This window comes from Nannobrachium achirus, assembly GCF_963921795.1.
Source record: "Nannobrachium achirus genome assembly, chromosome: 12".
NCBI classification, from domain to species: Eukaryota; Metazoa; Chordata; class Actinopteri; order Myctophiformes; family Myctophidae; genus Nannobrachium; species Nannobrachium achirus.
In genome coordinates this window covers 8,409,135-8,429,803 of record NC_137832.1, presented here as the reverse complement: position 1 = coordinate 8,429,803, position 20,669 = coordinate 8,409,135, and the positions used below count along the sequence as shown (strand labels likewise).

The 20,669-nt window shown below is 42.5% G+C and overlaps 2 protein-coding genes across 2 annotated transcripts; both read left to right on the top strand.

Moving 5' to 3' along the window:
- Positions 1-1,841: 1,841 nt before the first annotated feature.
- LOC308295382 (uncharacterized protein) lies at positions 1,842-14,209 on the top strand (the record flags this gene model as incomplete). The annotated part of the gene is made up of 3 exons (XM_080738437.1): positions 1,842-2,060; positions 11,046-11,223; positions 12,551-14,209. 3 exons carry the CDS (start codon positions 1,842-1,844, stop codon positions 13,954-13,956), a joined length of 1,803 nt encoding a protein of 600 aa, XP_080594563.1. The 3' UTR covers positions 13,957-14,209.
- LOC308294926 (mid1-interacting protein 1-B-like) lies at positions 8,987-9,490 on the top strand (the record flags this gene model as incomplete). Its single annotated transcript, XM_080737865.1, has 1 exon — positions 8,987-9,490. The coding sequence occupies one exon, from the start codon at positions 8,987-8,989 to the stop codon at positions 9,488-9,490; it is 504 nt and encodes a 167-aa protein (XP_080593991.1).
- Positions 14,210-20,669: the final 6,460 nt, after the last annotated feature.

Below are 20,669 nucleotides of genomic sequence, written 5' to 3'. Positions count from 1 at the left end.
TCAGGGAGCGGAGAAATTGAACCAAACGTACCCTTACTGGTCCATTTGGTTCCATGTGTACTCTTACAGTTGCAGAGCTCTAATTGTGTTTACTTTTGATTTTTGAATCCCTATAGTCCCCGGATCCCACATTTTTGAAATGAAGTGCCATGTTTTTAGTTTCTAGATAGGCTAGTCTGTGTGCTATGTCAACATAAAATGTAATGACACCCCGTCAAAATTCTGAAATATTAAGATTTTTTTTTACAACAATCCTTAGACTAATCATTAGAACAATAACCCACCTATCTCCCCGACTCCCTCAGTCAGAGTTCAGAATTGTAATAGGAATGAATGTAGAATTATGTGCAGGATGTACTTTGATGCAAATTAGGTGACTTAATTTAATTGACCACATTTAAAACAATATTTGATTTTAAAATATAAATCCTCTCTCACACACTTCTGCCAGTGTGCCAATGATCACCCTCCCCTGTGCCAATGTTGGCAGAACTTGGCACCATGCTTATTTTCACACAACAAAACATTATTTAGATAGATAGATAGATACCTTTATTATCCCAAGGGGGAAATTTAGTTGTCCAGTTGTAGCACAGCAGTATACAGTTATTTACAAAGTTACAGAGAAGTAGGAAAAAATAGATAAGAGTAAAAACAAGAGCAGTACAGTACCAAAAAAGAGAAGGTGCATCAAATAGAGGGGGCGAATTAAATATAAGTATATATACATAAAGTGTCTTACAAAAAGAGACCAAAGCAGTCAATGCTAGTTAGTGCAACAAGTATCTCACTGTCATTGTTAAACAAGACACATACTCAGAAACTACCATATTTAAGACTATTTGGGGGGAAGAAACAAAAAGAAGCATAGTTTGAATTAATGGATTTCCCCTCCGGAAACCCGGCAAGTGGAGCACACAGAAGAAAAAGAATGGACCAGTTTGATCATTGATTGAATACTTTTAACAGTTTGCAAAAAGCTAGAAGACCTTTCTAGGTCCAGCTGCAAATTGCAGACAGGTGCTTTCTTTATGGCGGTTTTGAAGGAGGGAAGGGACTCACTTTTTGATGGCTGGTGGTGGTAGGGCATTATGCTACCAAAATTCCACATTTTGGAGGCATAATTGTAGAATGAATTCATCCATGAGTCATGACCACATTTGTGCCAAATCTGGGGGAATGAGCCTTTATTAGTAGAATTAGGCCTTTATATAACGGGTACACATTATTGTGTATCATCATTTTATGCTTTAACTATTGAAAAATAGCAGATATATGCGAGCTTGTAGATCTGCTATTTTTGAAAAATCGTGAACATTAGAATTTTGACCCGATTCTATAAGTGTCTTTTGAATCCTTCTAAGGTTTTTTGAAAAACCTGTGTTTCTATGTCAGCAATCTGGCTTGCCATCGTCAAAGAAAAGGTCCTTTTCACTTAACTGGAGCTCAGTTAGTCTGTTCCTGAGAGACTACTATGTCAGTGGTTCTCAAACCTTTTCATGTGAAGGACCCCCAAACTGATATTTATTTGGCCACAGACCCCCATCTCAAAATATTTAGTTCCAGGCACCACCCAGAAGCAAAATTTGAGTTACAAACGTTCGCTTTGAAAATACATATATTCAAAGACTTGCGCACATTTTCATGACTTTTTCAAAAATAGCAGATCTACAAGCTCGCAGCGCGGCACTCGGTGCCGCGCTGTGAGCTTGTATATCTGCTATTTTTCACTGGTTAAAGCATTCAATAATTCTAGGCCTAAATTTGTTAATAGACAGTGTCCATGCAGGTAACACGGCAACAGTATGATATTGAATGTTCTGGGTCCATTTCCACGTCTAATGTCTCTCTCTTGTCAGTCCGCAGAGGCAGAGGACCAGGGTGAGAGTGAACTCCTGATTGTTCAGGTGGAGGGGGCTGCAGGGATGCATTGTGGGGCTGTGGAGAGCAGAGAGACTGACCGGGAGGCCTTCACAGGAGGAGGAGAAGATACCGCCTCCCCCTGTGGCCTGGAGGATCACAGTGACCATATAGAGGCTGCTCATGCCAGTGAAACAGAGGTTAGTGGAGGATTCAATGTTATCTACTTACATCTGTAAATGATTCACCTACAAGTGCTACGCACCCACATTCATACACTGATGGTGGAGGAAACCATGCAAGGCACCAAACTGCTCATCGGGAGCAACTAGGGGTTCAGAGTCTTGCGCAAGGACTCTTCGACACTCTGGGGGAGCCCGGGATCGAACTGGGAACCCTTCGAGAACCCTCTGTGTTCTAAGACAGCAACTCTACCCCTGAGCTACTGCTGCCCACTGGCATTGTGGCTATAGAACACTTGATGAAAGCACATGTCTTACCTTTAGTCGCATAGGCCTATCCTTTTTTTCTCTTCTTTTTTTAGGAACTCAGATAACTTGCGGGAAGCTTTGAATGTAGAAAGTAAAATAAATAAGATGATGTAGAGTGTAAATGTTAACAGAAGGCAGACTGCAAAATAAGATCATTTATTGTTTCTTCAACATGGTCCTTTCTAAAATGTTTAAGTCACAAGCAAACAAACAAACAAACAAACAAATAAATGACCCCTTCTAGGATATACAGTAAAAGGGAGCACTCAATGTATCAGATTATACGCTTCTATGTCTTCCCTTTGTGTTTTCTTTTGTATCAACTGCTTAGACGGTCATTTTAAATTTAGCCAACTCACTTCCTGTTTTTTTTTGTTTTTTTGGCAATCCTTCTAGGATGTCTTGATGATTCTTTAATTGTTCTTTTCGTCAATCGTGGCCATTTTAAATAACTCAATAACTCACTACCTGTTTAAGATTTTTTTGGGGGCACCCCTTCTAGGATGTCTTAGGATGACCCAAGGGTCGGGACATGTGCCAAATTTGATGCTTTTAGGAGATTCTTTTGTTGTCTTTTGAGTTGACTGTCAACAGTTTAGGCGGACATTTTGGATTTTGTCCATAACTCCCTTCCTGTTTAAAGGTGATACACCATGAAATTTCACTTTTCCTATTTTAAAACCTTTTTTTGGGGTCCCACTAGCACCTTCTATCCTCACAAAGTCCCATTTCTGACCGTTGTGTCTTTCTCTGGTTTTGGGAAGGCGGAGGTTAAAAGCATCCCACTGGTTATCAAAACAGGCTGTCTAGATTTGCTGCCGTCGCTGACGTCATCGACGGCCGTTTTTGAAGATTATTATTATTATTATTATTTTCAGTTCAGGCCAAAGGTGGTACTGCAGCTGAAAATGCTCTGAGAGCCATTCAAAATGAGAGAGGCTCTCTATTCAGGAGTGGTAATTTAGCCTCAAACCTTTTGAAAAACGTTTTTGGGACATAAACAATATGACATAAATACTTTTTAAATGCATGGTGTATCACCTTTAAGCTTTATGTGGGCACCCCTTCAAGGATGTTTTAGGATGACCCAAGGGACATCTGTATAAAATGTCATTATCTTATACGCTGCGTAATGATTTGGCAATTTTCTTTAATCCCCCTACTACACTGCCAGATCCACTTCATGGCAATCTTGTGGGATCTCTGTCAGACCTTTGACTGAACCGGTTAATCTTTAGCTCCGCCTGGCCGGAACGGCCATGAGGCGTGGAATGTTTTTATCCCTGTCTAAATGCCATCAGTGTGATTGACAGGAGAGATGATCAGCGGAGCAGAGTTTACACCATGGTTATAAAGATATGGACAGAAGTATGGATAGAGTTTGTCAGTGAAAGTGCAGCCAGTGAAAGAGTAGAGACAGACTCTGGCCTCCACATCATAAAAGGAGACCAGACCCTCCTCATAATCCACATACACTCCCACTTTCTGAACCTCCTCTCTTACACAGAGGAGGACACATGGGTCAGCAAGAGCCATGTACTCATTTCCATTCCTCAACCATATAGACCAGTGACCATTGTTGGGACTCAGATGGATAGATCCCTTCCTGTTGATGGACTCTCTGGCCACTCCTAAACTCCAGGCAGTCTTCCCTTTAACCTGAACCTCATAGTAAAACCTTCCTGAGGAGAAGCTTTGTTTTCCTAAGACACTGACACGTAGAGAGAATCTCTCTTTGTTCTCTGGGAGATTCTTCCTTACGTTTCCATGACTCACTTGTTTTCCATCCTCTGACAGGACGAGCCTGGCATGTGCTGTGTCAGGGTCCAGAGTCACATCCACCTCATATTGCTGCATCCTCCTCAACTCGGCATCGCACAGCTTCTCCATCTCTTGGCTGAGTGTGTCTTTTCTCTAAAGCCGATTCCTCAAACAACTGTAAATAATGCCCCTCGCACTCTGTAGAATCAGCTTTTAAGACGCTCTCCTGCTCTCACCTCATCAAACATATGACATCACTCTTACCCAAATATGGAGTTCCCCAGTGAAGTACTGTTATCCGAAAGACCAAGCACATGTTGCATTGTATTACTGAGGTAATAATCCAGCACACATACTACTATAAAATATGGCTGTATTGTCAGTCAAAACTAGAAATACTGTTCCTATGAAACAGGGTGGGCTTGCAAGGAACACCATGTATGATCCACCCTTTGGCTGCTCCTCATTGGTTAAGGGCCCAGCCTTTGTACTGTTGGTAATTTATTTGAGGTAAATAACCTTGGTCTATAAAGTTTTGGTATAACATACTGATATAACATACTGGTCTCGAGCCCACGCGTTGTTGTTATTTATATCGGATCGCACCTGTTGGTGGTGATGTCACTCAGAACGCTGCTCCTCATTGGCTAAGGGCCCTGCCTTTGTACTGTCTGTCATTTCTTTCTTCTTCTTTCGTGTATCATCGTCCTTAATGATTGGAGGAGAATAAACTCAGAGAGAGAGTGAGAGAGATGGAGAGTGTGTGTGTGTCTGTGCGTCGTGGCTCACATAGGCTACTGTGAGAGAGAGAGAGAGAGAGAGACCGTGTGTGTGTGTGTGTGTGTGTGTGTGTGTGTGTGTGTGTGTGTGCGTGTGCGTGTGCGTGTGATTTTACAACCCTGTTCATCACTTATCAGACAGTGTTAATGCGTTAATAGAGCACGCACGCCGAACGCACACGGTGACACAATCGCGAGCGTGTAAATCCTATGGTGTAAATAGCCTACGCATGTAACATTGTATGGTGGGACGGAGGGACGCTACTGCAATGGGGAGCGAGGCATTTATGTATGTTCCAACATCAAAAAACCCAAATATTAACAACTACTTTCGCCATTTGATTTGTCCTATTATATTGGTGTTAAAGAAGACTAACTCACTGTCAGACAGTCCAGACCGGGCGGGGAGGAGGGGCCGCGGTAACTTAGCTTCTCCATTCCACGCGGGCACGCATCGCATGGGACTTGAGGAGGTTGTGTCGTTATTATTTAGGTGGCGGAGAAAATTCCAGTAGCCTATAGACTTATCTTTTTTTAACTATTAATTATGCTCGTGCAGTAGGTACAACTACCAGTTAACCCCCCGGCTCCACCGGGCGCGTCGAGCGTCGCGTCAACGTCAACGTTGGGAATGCTCCCGTTTTAATCAATGAAGGGTGGCTCCACTGCTGACGTCGACGTCCGCGTCGGACGCTCCCTTGACGGCGTCCAAACTCAAAAATCGCCCCGGTTCAATTTTTTGACGGCGTCCACAACGTCCAGTCATGTATAAAATATGAATAAATGCTTTGTGTATTACATGTAGGCTATATACGTGCGTTTCTGCTGTTGACTATCCATTCACAAGGGTGACTAGATGTCACAAATGTAATTATGTAATTACAGCGGTCTACTTTGATACAATTATGTATAAACACAACAGGCTATAATCATGACAAAACAAAGTGGTCAGTGGTGCATTGCTGCTCTCTGCTGTGAACATAGTGTGCTCTATACGTTCACATTCAGGTCACAAATAGTTATATTCCTGTTTGAAAGTGATTTTCATGTTGTTTTGGAAATGGGCTATATTGGCCATAGAATGAATACCTCACAGTCACAGCCGCTGCGCTGCGGTGGAGCCGGTCGGACGTCAAAGTGACGGCGTCAATGACGCCGCCAAGACGCAGAGCAGCGCGACGCCGCCTGTGGAGCCCTGGGGTAAGCAGTATCACTCAATGGATAGACACAGACACAATGACACATGGAGTTGGACTAAATGAGTCAACAGTGGTTTGTGGAACGGCTTTTGATATTTAACAACCGTTGCAACAGACTGTTTAAACGCAGATCCCGCGGCCGTGCATTTGAGAAGGCAAGACACTAATACACAAGACACGCTGGACACTAATATTGTACCATGCATGCTCACATACCGGTAATTCCCCACATTTACCTTTGTTTTCACTCTTTGCCCACCTGTATCCGTCTGGGGGTACAGGAGGGTAGGTGATACAACCCCCAAAGGGGTCTTTTTTCTAGTTAACATAACAGCTGTACCCATTGCTTTCGGTATCACAGTTGTCACCCACAACAATGAAGTGTGGTTCCTGTGTAAATAAGCTGTCAGGCTTTCTAGGATCTCCTTTTAGTTGGCCTTGTATCAGTGATTTGTTTTGTCATGAAACTGTACTTTTTTCTATTGCAAACTGCTAATAAACTCTTCAATCAATCAATCAATCAATCAATCAATCAATCAATCAATCGAATTGAGTTAGACCATGTCATGTCACTCTCACCATGAGTCATTTACTCAAGTACTGTACTTAAGTACAATTTTACCTGACTTGAGTATTTCCAAATATTGTACTTTTACTCCACTACAATTATTTGAAAACTTTAGTTACTATTTACTTTGCAGATATAAATTGTAATATTATAAAACATACATTAACCACTTTAGCCAGATTTTATACCTAGGCCATTTGAAAATAGCCAATCTCCAAATCTGTAGATTGGCTATTTTCAAACATTTCATTTTGTACTTTAACTTTTGGGGCTATAAGTATATTTTTCGTACTTTCACTCTTGATTTCCAGACATTTACTAAACAGATTATTTCTATATTGCAGTATTGATACTTTTACTATGTAAAAAGTGTGAATACTTTTTTCCTCCACTGACTCTCACTTCCATACACACACACGCACGCACGCACACACACACACACACACACACACACACACACACACACACACACACACACACACACACACACACACACACACACACACACACACACACGCACGCACGCACGCACACACACACACACGCACATGCAGATACAGTAAACCAAATGTAAACCACTTGAACACGATACTTACTTTGGGGCAAATATTCAGTATAGCTGATGTACAAGCCCACACAACGCCCTGTAGATCGTCTTTTTTCAGCAGAAACATTTGGTATAGTGGGAAATGGTGTAGGGGCCTTTTATAGACACCTTCTCTAATAAGACTAGAGGTTTAAGCAGTTAAATACTTTTAAAAGCATGTTCTTTTGAACACATAAGTATTTTTTAAAAGCAACTTTAACACAAGTATAAATTTGACTGAGCAACTTTCACTTGTAGTTGAGTAATATTTAACCAGGTGTATCTATACTTTGACTCGGATGGGCAGGGGTTTTCAAACGTTTTTGACTCAGGGCACCTCCGTAAATAAGTTGTTCATCAACGGCACCCCTGAATTGCACTGTTCATTTTTAGAATCTTATATCATATTATGCGACGTAAACATGCACATCTTTCTTTCCACCTGAGATACAGTAGAGGGCTATGTCATGGAGAAATATCCATTTCCATCAGAACTGACTGAAAATAACTTTGGTTTGATGTTTAACCACTTGAACCCCAGCATCCCTATTCTGGGGGGAAGGTTCACCAAAAATAGCCGATCTACAAGCTCACACCGTGTCACGTTGTGACACGGTGTGAGCTTGTAGATCGTCTATTTTTGGTGAAGAGAGTTGGCTGTAGATAGAAAAAAATAACTTCAAGTACATTTCAAATCAGGTCTGTTTTACTAAGCATAGTGAAGTGATATTGATGTAGTGATGTTGATGAATTCCAAATATTATCAAATCATTCTGCGGCACCCCTGGACTGGCATCACGGCACCCTAGGGTGCCCCGGCACCCACTTAGGGAAACTCTGCTATAGGGACATCTTTTACCTCAATGTAAAAAAGGCTTTTTTGGTTCAAAATGTAAAAAAAAGAAAAAAACATAAACTAACGTAAAGTATACATGATGTGAAAAATAACTTAAGTTGTAAAGTATACATGATGTGAACATGCACGGTACATCATTATCAGACTTAATTTCAACTTCTAGCTTATGCCCCAAATATAGCCTATACAGGTTTTGCACCTTGATTGTCGAATGTTTAAGCATGTTCTAATCATGCATAATTTACTTTACGTTAGACTATTTATATATATATATATATATATATATATATATATATATATATATATATATATATATATAATGAAGGTTTTACATTTTAGACAAAATATACAATTTTACATCGAGATGTCCAGATTTCCCTAGTGCCCACCTGACCTGTTAGCCTCAAGTATTGGGGTTGAGTACTTAGGCTACTGTAGTATGTATAAAGAACACTATGCGCATGGGGCCACACCTGGAAGGAGAGAGATACTCCGGGGGGGAGTATGCATTAAGTGAGCAAGTTTCTTGTTGACATGAGCTGAAACCTGTTTTGGGCTCAGGTGGGTCCGCCCTTCAGTAGAAACCACCTGCTCTATAAGAACCTCATTCAGAACACAAACAGAAAGGCAAGAAGGACTGCTCAAGGGACATTGACAACTAAATAACTGCTGAACGGTCAACTCAGTTCGCCTTCTAGCTTACAAATTGACAAGCAAGGAATCCCTGCTGCAGCTTCACAAAATAAACAAACCTGCTAGGCGATTATGAGACGAGAATTAGAGCGGGAAACAAACTGTGAAGAGCACATTTGAAAAGCAAGTCGTATCTCTTTCATTCACTTCTAAAAAATACTTGGTTTCTGTCAGCAGCCTCACTATGATGCAAATGGCAAAGAACCGCGTCCACAAGAACAACCTCTTCAATGCCATGGACCGCTTCATGGGCGCCGTCAACAACATGGACCAGACCGTCATGCTGCCCAGCATGCTGAGGGACCTGCCTATGGACGAGGACAGCGAAACGGGCGCTCCCAAATCCAACATGGACGACGGGGACATGTACAGCTACTACCAACTGCTGAAGTCCATCCGCCAAGACATGGAATGGGGCGTCGGGCGCACCGCAGCCGAGGGGAGGCCCAAGGAGAGCGTAAGGATGATCACTCGTTACAATTCATCAGCGTCCTTGTCGTCCTTGTCATCTGCATCGTCGCTGACGTCCGAAGAGTCGGACGAGGAGGACGAAGACTTGGAGAAGCAGTTCCGGTACCACCTGACAGGACTCCAGGGCGTCCTCTCCAAGCTGACACAACAGGCCAACTGTCTAACCAACCGCTACAAACAGGAGCTTGGTATCGGAGAATGGGGCAAGACGACGCCGAACTGGTAGTGATCAGAGCCTTGGATAGAGAGTTCTGCCAATGCGGGGTCAGAAACAGCGCCGGTCACCTGGTTCATGTACACTTGAAATGTCACTTTACCCTCATAGACTCCAATGCATTCTGTAAACTTCCGGTTCGCGCTTTGTCACATGTAGAAGACCCGGCCCTCATGAAATGAACGGGAGTGACGCGACTCTCTCTGAATACAAGGCTCTAGTAGAGATTTTTCTGGGTTCCCCATCCATTTAATTTCTTGCAATATTTTTTGTACTCTAATGTATTTACGCAGCCTGTCAAACACTGTGCTTTTAGCCTGTACGATACACCTATTTATACATTTATTTAAAGATGCATAACTTATTTATACGTTTATTTTAAAGATGCCTAACTTATTACCTTGCAAAATGTATTTTTATTTTTAAAGTAGGTTGCCCTAACTTCAACCATTAGCCCTGCAGGTGATGCTAATGATGACAATGTTCTATAATGATGTTTGCATGGAGGGAGGCAGATGCTTTCTCAAAGCTTATGACCTCCCTTTTCTGTATGGCCAATGAACTGGAGTCAACTGATATTTCATTAAGGAGAACAATGGAGGTTTGCATGAGATGTGAGATGTTCTGGTGTTTTCTCTTTTTTACAAGGCATTACTTTAGATGTCTAACCTTTTTTGTACTGTATATGGTTTCAGATTTTCTTTTTTTTTACTGAAATGTTGTAAATATATTAAATACGTTTTTAAACAAACTTCATCTTTGTTATGCATTTCTTGTTAATTTCATTGAAGGAGCTGTGCTACACTATAGATAGTGAGTTGATTGTGTGATTTCAGTCCATCTTGCATCTTTATTGAGTTCACTGGGGAGTGGTAGTAATTCCAGGATTAGTCAAGTTGCAAAAACATTCTTGGCTACAATACATAAGCAACCACATCTTTTCTAGTTCATGTTATTGTTGATCACTACAGAAATGTCAAAGATGTCTTGTGCTGATACACAATGCCTTCCAATTATTATTATTATTTTTATTTTTTTTACCAGAATTCTGATTCTGGGTAAGTTTGAGTAATAGGCCTACCACTTGATCAAGCCTAACATTCCAGTCCAGACTACAAAATAAGTTATAAAAAAGATAAAATGTATGCTGCTTGCCTGATATCAGCATAGAGATACAGAAATATGCACTGGATCAGATACAGGCCTTAGTGTATATAATATATATATATATATAAAATCCAGACAGCCGCAGCTTGCCAACTGACAACAAAAATAGCCTACACATTTGCTCTCAATGTGTCTGCGAAACATTGAGAGCTCTTTTATTATTTTAAGATTGGAGCATTCGAAAGTCACAAATCACACATTAGAACAACATGTTTCAGTTGTGAGATTTTATAGCTCTGGTTTGAATGTAATCATAACGTGTGTGTGTGTGTGTGTGTGTGTGTGTGTGTGTGTGTGTGTGTGTGTGTGTGTGTGTGTGTGTGTGTGTGTGTGTGTGTGTGTGTGTGTGTGTGTGTGTGTGTGTGTGTGTGTGTGTGTGTGTGTGTGTTGTTTTAATCAGAATCAGACGTCTACCAGTGATGGTGGTCTAGCCAGTCTCAGCATGTGTCCTCAGCACCACATGCATTCCTATGACTCAGCAGACCTGAGCTCTGCTGCCCCCTGGAGGACTGCTGCCTGCACTTCACCCATCTCCAAACTTGAGGACAACAACTACTGCACTGACACTGAGACAGGCTGTGAGTAACCACCCACGCACGCGAGTTTAGAAACTCTAGGCTTGCTAAGGGAAGGAGCGCTCGTTTTCAGTTATTGTCCACGACATTGCAAGCGGCGCGAAGGCCAGTGGACCTTGGTCCTGCTCTTCGCGCCCGAGCGCCCGCGAAGAGCGGGCCAGGGCCGGCCGCGCGAGTTACGAAGCCGTGGTGAATGCAATCGTTCTATTTATGCCCAGGCCGTAAGGCCTGGGCAAGCGCACGATAAACGCAATGATAATTGGGTTTTGGTGCACCTCGCGCGGTCCAAGTGACTACAACGGAGCGCTCCCAACCTCCGGTTCAGCCAATCACAAGCTTCAAAAATGAGTGCGGGGCGTGGTTTCCCTTAGCAAGCCTAGAGTCTCTAAACTCGCCCCACGCACACGCACTCAGGCTGTGGGTAACACTGTTATGGTCTGGCTCCAAGCCCATAACAAAAAGGGGGAAACCACACGGAGGGTATGCAAAAGTGTTTATTTTATTAACAAATGGTGGATAATCGAAGGCCAAGCATATATAATGTAGTTTCCAAAATAACTAGTAGGCAGGGAAACATGCTGCCCATTTCTAAACAGAAATGCTCTTCTGTGTGGCGGCTCCTGCGGCCTGACACTGTACGGAGGAGACCGTACATTGTGGCACTGCTGCTATCTCTCTGTTTCGCATACAGTTTGATCGGCAAAGAGCTCTGAACTTGAACCATGAATTTGGGTAGACTAATTTGTATTTCATCATACATGTCTTTATGGAACTGATGTAGGAAGAGAGTCAAAAGTATGTGATTACGTCGCAGTTCAGGTGAGGGTACCGTATATGGGGTGGTATGGGGTCAAAATAGTGCATTGAGATTTAACATTTGGTTTGCTCTTTTTGTTTTGTGATTTATAATACATGTTATGACCTGGAGTATATGTGTGGATGTGGGTTACACAATTGGCCCTTGGGGTCTTTGGAAACTCTTGACAACTGAACTCAGATGAATGAAAATAATGATTAACAATGAAGTCACTATTTGACATTGAATTTGGCATTGAACACACGGGTCATTATGTGTGTTCTAGGCGGTCCCCAGCTACTTTAGGTATGTAACTCTGACTTTTGGTTCCATTGGTACACTCTGAGTTATGGGTTTACATGGCATACTGCATACCAAACTGGGGTCCTTGAAATTAAAATGTTTGAGAATTAAAAAGGAAATGATTATAAAAATATCATTACAAAGTAAATCATTAAGTTTGAGAATCTATTTTATCCATCCAGAAAACACATTGAGTTGCTCTCTCTGAAGTTACCTTCTCTCTCCTTCTAGCTCTCCAATTCCTTCCTGCATGTAAAGAGGAGTTTTCCCCTGAACAACAGGAGAGGAGTCCCAGTCTGGTCCAGATGAAACCAGAACCTCCACAAATTAAAGAAGAACCGGAGGAGATGAGTTCCAGTCTGGTCCTGGTGAAACCAGAACCTCCAGAGATCAAAGAGGAACAGGAGGAAATGCCTCTAAGACCAGAGGAGGCTGGTGGGTCAACGCTGACATTACGAGCAGTGAAAAGTGAAGAAGAGGGTGATGAAAACCGAGATAAAGAGCCTCCTGCCGGCACCTCAACTGAACATGTGAAAACGGAAGCTTACATAGAGTACTGGGTTCCATCACAACCAACTAGTGATGACCAGCTCCTTTCCTCACAAGGTTCTGAATCTTACACTGAAGACAGTGATGAGTGGGAGACCAGAAATGATGACGAGTCAGTTTTAAACACACTGAAATCACATACGACACAACACGTGGAAGGACAAAGTTTGTCGTTGAGCACTAAGCTGTTACCCAGCCTTAAATCATCAAAACAAAAGCCATCCATGAGTAGTAGTCAAACAGAAAAGGAAAGCTTTACGTGTACAGAGTGTGGAAAAGACTGCGGTCACAAGAGTGTTTTGAGAAGACACATGATGAGTCATAGAGGGGAAAAACACTTTGTGTGTACAGTTTGTGGCAAAAGCTTTACTCGCAAAGCAGGGCTTCAACATCACATGGCGATTCACACAGGAGAAAAGCCCTTCACTTGTAAGGTTTGTAGCAAAAGATTTACTCGTAATGAAGATCTGAAAAAACACATGGCCATTCATACAGGAGAAAAGCCCTTTGCTTGTACAGTTTGTGGGAAAAACTTTACCCTTAATTACCATCTGAAAATACACATGAGGATTCATACAGGGGAAACGCCTTTTGCTTGTACGGTTTGTAGCAAAGAATTTACCCGTAACGAAGTTCTGAAAAAACACTTGAGCATTCACACTGGAGAAAAACCCTTTAGTTGTACGGTGTGTGGCAAAAGCTTCAGTCTCAAAGGACATCTGAAATATCACATGATCATTCATTCAGAGGAGAAACCCTTCGACTGTTCAATTTGCAGCAAAAGCTTTAAACACACTCATCATTTGAAAAAGCACATGCGGATCCATGAAGGGGAACACCCCTTTAGCTGTTCATTTTGTAGCAAAAGCTTCTACCAGAGTCAACATCTGAAAAGACACCTGAATATTCATACGGGGGAAAAGCCGTTTACTTGTACGGTTTGCAACAAAGGCTTTACTCTTAACGGAGACCTGAGAATACACATGAGGATTCATTCGGGGGAGAAGCCCTTTGTTTGTACAGTTTGTAGCAAACAATTCACTCTGAACAGCCATCTGAAAAGACACCTGAGGATACATACAGGGTAAAAACTAGTGGTGTAACGATACATTTTAACTGCGATACGATACGCATCACGATACGTGGACGATATTGGTTCATTCATGGCGATACGATTCGATTCAACGATTTAAAATCGATATTGTAACTATTTTGCAAAGAAATTAAATCTGTGTAAAAGACAGAGATTACACTAATTTATCGATAGACCAAGCGTATAGCTATATGGAATGGAAAGGTAATTAGACCCCTCTTTTTCATTTCCCCTCTTAAAGGAGTAGTTCACCCCTAAAATGGCTTTTTTTCTATTGATTACTCACCCCATGGAGACTTGAGTTCAATAATATTTTTAGGTTTTTTGTCACATTCCTAAGACAATAATTTGATTACAATAAATGTACGCCCATTGATTGCGGATGGGGACCCGAATGCATTTGGGTCCCTATCCGGAATCAATGTGGATACATTTACTAAAATCCAATTTGTGTCTTAGGAATGTGACAAATACAAAGAAATATCATTGAACTCAAGTCTCCATGGCATGAATAATCAATAGAAAAAGTCATTTTGAGGGTGAACTACTCCTTTAAAATGGCTAAATACAAGGCACAAATACTTACTTTCCATACAATCAATTATTTTCATTGCAAAACGATTCGATACCGATTACCGCATTTTAAAACGATACGATACAAAGCCAAAAAGGTACGACATTTTGCTTTTGCAAACGATATAGTAGATAATTGCAAATTAAAATAGATACATAATTGTGTTATTTGTTGATGCCATGTACTATTGTGTTTACTTTTTGCTTTGTTGATTTATTGTTACTGGGATTTTTTTTGTGTTGTCTTTTGAGCCGCATTGTATTACTGTACAATATGCCGTCTACATGAAAGCATTATAAAAAAGAAAAGAGAGTTTTGAGTTGGAGAGCCAACGTGTCTTTCTGGTTCTTCATTTATATCAATTCGAGCAACACAAAATATCTCAAACTGACACATACGTGTGTGGCTTTCTATCTAGCTATAACAGAGCCAAATTACATGCACATATGCAAATCAATAGACCATTGTCTGAACCTGTTAACTCCTGTAATGTAGGTGTTAAGCGGAATGCATGTGACGTCATTAAAACCCTGTCCCCCCCAAACATTGAATCACCAATGCAACACTGTGTTAAGCAGAACACCTGACACTTTTCAGTGACAATACTGTCTTTACTGCTATGTATTTAAGCACAGACTTCAAAGATCCTGACATTTTCAACTACAAAAATAATGATATTTGGTAAGGATAAGCTTTGTTATTTGTGTTTGTTATTCTTTTATTTACACGTCGCCCGCTACTACTGTGCTGTCTGCAGAGATGCGCTTGACACGAGAGGTCTCCCTTCGCCTCCCTTCTGCATCACGAGCCTAGCCTGGGTCTAACGTAGTGACTGGGGGGGGGGTGCCAACTTTGGTCGCAGGCATTCCACTTAGGGCTGTCACAATTATTACATAATCGTCTAATCGTGATTATTTGACATTATCGCAATTATTTTTGTCATAATCGTGAATGTTGAAAAATTATGCGACGCGTTGTGAGCTTGTAGATCGGCTATTTCCACTATCAAAGTTATTTTTTAAGTAGTAAAGTTGTCAAATATGTCAGTAATTTCTTTGTATATTTAGGTTATGTGTCATATCTACCATGTGCAACTTCAAAGCCTAAAAGCCAAACAGAAATGTAATTATCAACAACAAAAACACAATTAAATCGTTAACCGCCAATTATTTGAGTGACAATTAATCGTCATGTAAAATGTCATATCGTGACAGCCCTAATTCCACTCCTCACGTGTGTCTCTATGAGCAGCCACTTTACTGTCACTGTGGGAGCAGGAGCAGGAGTCTTACTCCTCCGGTGGGGTGGGGGGGGGGAGCCAGGGACGTGCTGGCCATTGGGAAAAGCGGGACAGCTCCCGAACGGCCGGTTCATTCCCGGCCTGGTGCAGGCCGGCCATTACGAAAAAATTTAAAATAAAATGTCGGCCTTCGTTACATTTTGGGGGCTGAGCGGCCAACAAAGTAAATCGGGCAGAAACCTTGTATCTCCAAGTTTCAAATTTATAAATCTTTTCGCAAAGCAAAGCCCTGCTTCATCATACAAGGCCGTTGCACAAAAGTAGTGAAAACAGCCGATCTACAAGCACACAACGGCGTTGTGTGCTTGTAGATCGGCTGTTTTCACTAGTTTAAATCATTTTTAAAATGATAAATACAAAACAAACGGTTTTGGACATACAAGGTTTCCACCCGACAACGACGAAATATAAGTCATGTGCAGTAATTGGCCCACTGGCTTGTCACTTGTCATGATCTGAAATGGCAAATCTTTGAGTAGCAGCAGCGTTATAGAGAGAGATCTCTCTCTATAGCGCGCAATGAGGGCCTCTCCAACTCTTTTTCCCGGGCTGAATCAGGGGCCCAGCATGTCCCTGGGGGGAGCCAATATCTTACTCCTCCTCCTGTGAAGGCCTCCTGGCCTTCCAATGCATCCCTGCAGCCCCCTCCACCTTCTGAATCCTGAGTTCACTCTCAGCCTGCTCCTCCTCATTATCTGTAGACTGATACAAGACACACAGCAGACATGGACAAGACCCAGAAAAGTCAATATCATATTGTTGCCGTCTTATCTGGTACCATGTCATATCTGGGATTGTTCTCCTAAATTTAATTCAGACAGACAGGCAATAAGACATACTGACCTCTTCACACAAGCCCTCCACGAGAGACAGGAGCTTGTTTTTGATATCCCGATACATTTTCTTCCATTTCTGGCATCCTGGACACTGTGGACAGGCAGGGGCACTCAGCCTGTGGGAAGGGCTGTCACAATTACAACATTTAAGTTGCAGATTAATTGTCATACCAATAATTGTGATTAACGATTTTATTGTCATTTTGGCATTGAACATTGGAACATATGAATATAATTTTTATTTTGTTAGCATTTTAGGCTTCATAAAAAAAACAAATGGATGCGACCGCATGGGAGCACGCTACATCCAGTTGGTGTTTACGTTTGCGGCACTTCACGCACGCCAATACTGCGACGCTGCGCAGCCGGTGTGTGCTCCCCTTTAAATAGTCATTTCAAGCCTATAACGTGGCATATCGTGTTTATTTGGAGTGTACAGTACATGACCCGAAAGATATGGAAATATGAACGCGACTTTGTCCCTCAGTATTGAGATGCGGACATTACCAGGGATTGACTGCAAGACTGTGCCAGGCCTACCTGTGGGAAGGTTGGGTTGCCGTGCCCTCCTCCGTGGACTCCTGCTCCGGAATTGGCGCTGCCAGCCCCACATCCGGGTCCTCGTCCTTTGGGCGAGGAAGCAGTGCCAGACCCTCATCTGGGTCCTCTTCCTTTGGGCAGGGAAGTAGTGCCAGCCCCATATCCGGGTCCTCGTCCTTTGGGCGCGGAATCAGTGCCAGCCCCACATCCAGGTCCTCCTCCTTTGGATGCGGAAGCAGTGTGAGCCCCACATCCAGGTCCTCTTCCTTTGGGTGCGGAAGCAGTGCCACATCCGGGTCCTCGTCCATTGGGACTGTTAGCAGTGCTGCTGGCCAGTCATTCAGGTCCTCATCCATTGGGTGCAGAAGTAGTGCCAGCCCCTCATCCTGATCCTCATCCTTTGCTGGCCCGTCATTCGAGTCCTCATCTATTGGGTCCAGAAGCAGTGCCGGCCCGTCATCTAGGCGTGGACGATATGGAAAAATACAACATCACAATATTTTCCCAAGCTGTATCAAGATAAACAATCTTATCAAGATTATTTTTCAAGTCGCCACCTACAGTACAGTTCAACACAAACTAAAAGAAAAAGGAGTAACAGACCATTTAACTCATCTGGTGCCGATCCCGAACTAGTTCGGCTTTATTTCAATCCAATACAATCTTTTTTTTATTAATTCACTTACCCCGAGCTGCTTGTAGAGTCGTGGGTGGTCCTGGCTCGCTAGCCGCTAGCCAGCTAGCCGTTCTACTCTGTCCGACGATATATTCCATTAAAAATGGTTTAAAATACATTTTTGAGCTCCCCAATGTTCACCCGATGTTCGGCGCCGCTTCCGATGAGTACACGAGTGTGCCGATCCCGAAGTAGTTCGGCTTTATTTAATTAAATGAATAAAATGATAAGAGGCCTTCTGAAGCCTGGCTTGATTTTTGTAGCTACTAGCCGAAAGCTAACAACGTCCCGGCCGGCCGTAATTTGCGAACGCAATCGCCAATCTCCGCCTAATCCAATGAATGACCGCATCTTTAAAGGCTAATATCTCTTTTTTGTGTTTTAGGAAAGCGGCGCGAGGTTTATTTACGGCGAAATCGCCCAAAAATGATCTTTTAGATGACAAAATGGGAATAGCCATTCTGTTAGCATCTTCATCCGGGACATTTCCATGCCGTGCTCGAACGTGAGCACGTCAGGTCCTGGAAGCTGAAGTCCTGGAAGCTAAAGCGCTCGCCTATGAGAGATGCGCTGGCATTCTTTGGCCCCTAGAGGGCGCTGGCGCTCAAAGAGTTAAACTAGTGGTCCTCAATGTGGGGTCCAGGGACTCTCTGGGTTCCATTTGGGAGGTCTAAATTGATCCTTACAAGTATGTAACTGACAGTATACAAATGAAACCATTTGGTTTCATTGGTTTCATTTGTATACTGTCAAGTTAAGGGGAGATCTTGGCATTTTAAAGTTTCAGAGCTACTGATTTAGACAAAAGTGCAGGTTTAAATGAATTATGCAATGAATCGCTGTATTAACAATTCAACTGGATTTTGTATAAGGCTCCCTCAGTGTATCACGGTGTATACGATATCTCTGAAAAGGCATATCGTGGAGACATTGTATCGTCTCAACGATATTTATCACCATATTGCCCACCCCTACCGTCATCCGGGTCCTCATCCATTGGGTGCGGAAGCGGTGCGAGCCCCTCATCTGGGTCGTTTGGGTCCGGAAGGTCAAAGGTGGTTACAAGAGGGACACTGGGCCGCGACGCACGCAACCGTGCCAGTTGATCTTTGACCTCCCTCCACTGGGCCACGAGCAGCAGGCCGTTAACTAGTTGCCTCTTCTTTACAGGGGGTTTCACGTCCTTCGAATGGACACCGATGATGTGGCGTTTCAGTTTCTTCCCCGCCACGGACTCGAAGCGGCAGTTCCTGACCGGGCAAGGACTCCTCTCTACGAATATTCGCCTCCTTGTTAGTTTTGTGAAAAGGAGTTTTTCTTTATCGTTTTTAATGGAGTGCATTTTCTCCATGTGTCGCGGCACAAGGGAGATGACAGCGTTGCAGTCGGGCATGCAACACGGAACCGGTGTTAATGGCTTCTTTTTTTTTGGCATCTCCTCACTCGGCCCGTCCTTCTTTGGACCATGTTTTTTTGGCTGGCCGTCCTTTTTTCTCTTGTCTTTATCCATGATCTGAAACAACAGTAGAACAGTACTACATGAAAACGGTTACACCCCGCCACTCCGACATGTCTCCTTTCCGACATGTCTCCATTCCAACACTAACCCCATCTCTAACCCTAAGTGTCGTCACTCCGACAATAAGAAGTCAATTTCGGAGTGGCGACATGTCGGAAAGGAGAGCGACACCCCATGAAAACACATCGTAGCAGACAGATGTAGTTTGTAGATGTGCCAAATTTAATTGTGTAAATTTTTTACCAAGTCGACCATTAGGTTAATATTGCACAGTATTGGAGTTAAGACTTTTACAGCCATAATCAGTGTTAATCTAAGTCTGAGATGGTACAACCTTAAAGGACCACTTTACCTCCGGGACAACCAGATCTTATTTTATTGTTGTTTGGGACACGATCAACACAATCCTGTCGTGTCCCAAACAACAATACAATAAGATCTGGTTGTCCCAGAGGTGAAGTGGTCCTTTAACCAATTCAACCCTAAAGGGTTATGGTTGTACACTATTAGTTGTACACTATTAGAATTAAATTAACACTGAGTATAACTTTGCAGATTGGGCTTTAACAAATAATAATACAATAAATACAATACAAAAATAACACAACCAAAAACCCAGAAAGTTGCAAATATACCTGCTAGGCTAATATATAATTTGCCCAACATGAATTTGCCACATTCTTGTAGTCAACAGCAAACACCTATTAAAAGCTCAATTCAAATGCAACAGCAATACAGCATCAACAGATCACCTCTCCTCGCACCATCTTCCTTCAACTGACTCAAACTAGCTTCAGCATAGTGGTCCATTTGCTTCCATTGGCATACGCGTGTTCTTAGTTTTCACCACTGACGTTAAGCATCTAGTTCTAGTTAGAACTCATTATCCCAGCAGCATACCACAGTGCAGTTCAATGTTTATATACTCTCACAGCTACTAGTATTCATGAAAAGAAAGCCATGCAGTTCTCACCACAACATAGCAAACACAACACATCTGTCATCTGTCATCATACTAGAAGAACACTGTACCTGAAAGGAGATCATTAAGTGAATCAATGCAGACACATACTGTACTAGCCAGCAACTTGTATTGAATGGTCCACTCACTCCCCCAAACCATTGTTTGGGAAACACCAAACCAAGTGGGTGTCACGTGACGTTTGGGTTCCGTGCTATCGTCGTTACGTCACTGTCTCATCCTTCGTTATATTTTTTGTTTCCTAGGCTAGATCCTCCTTGTTACGTGTCTGTCTCATCCTT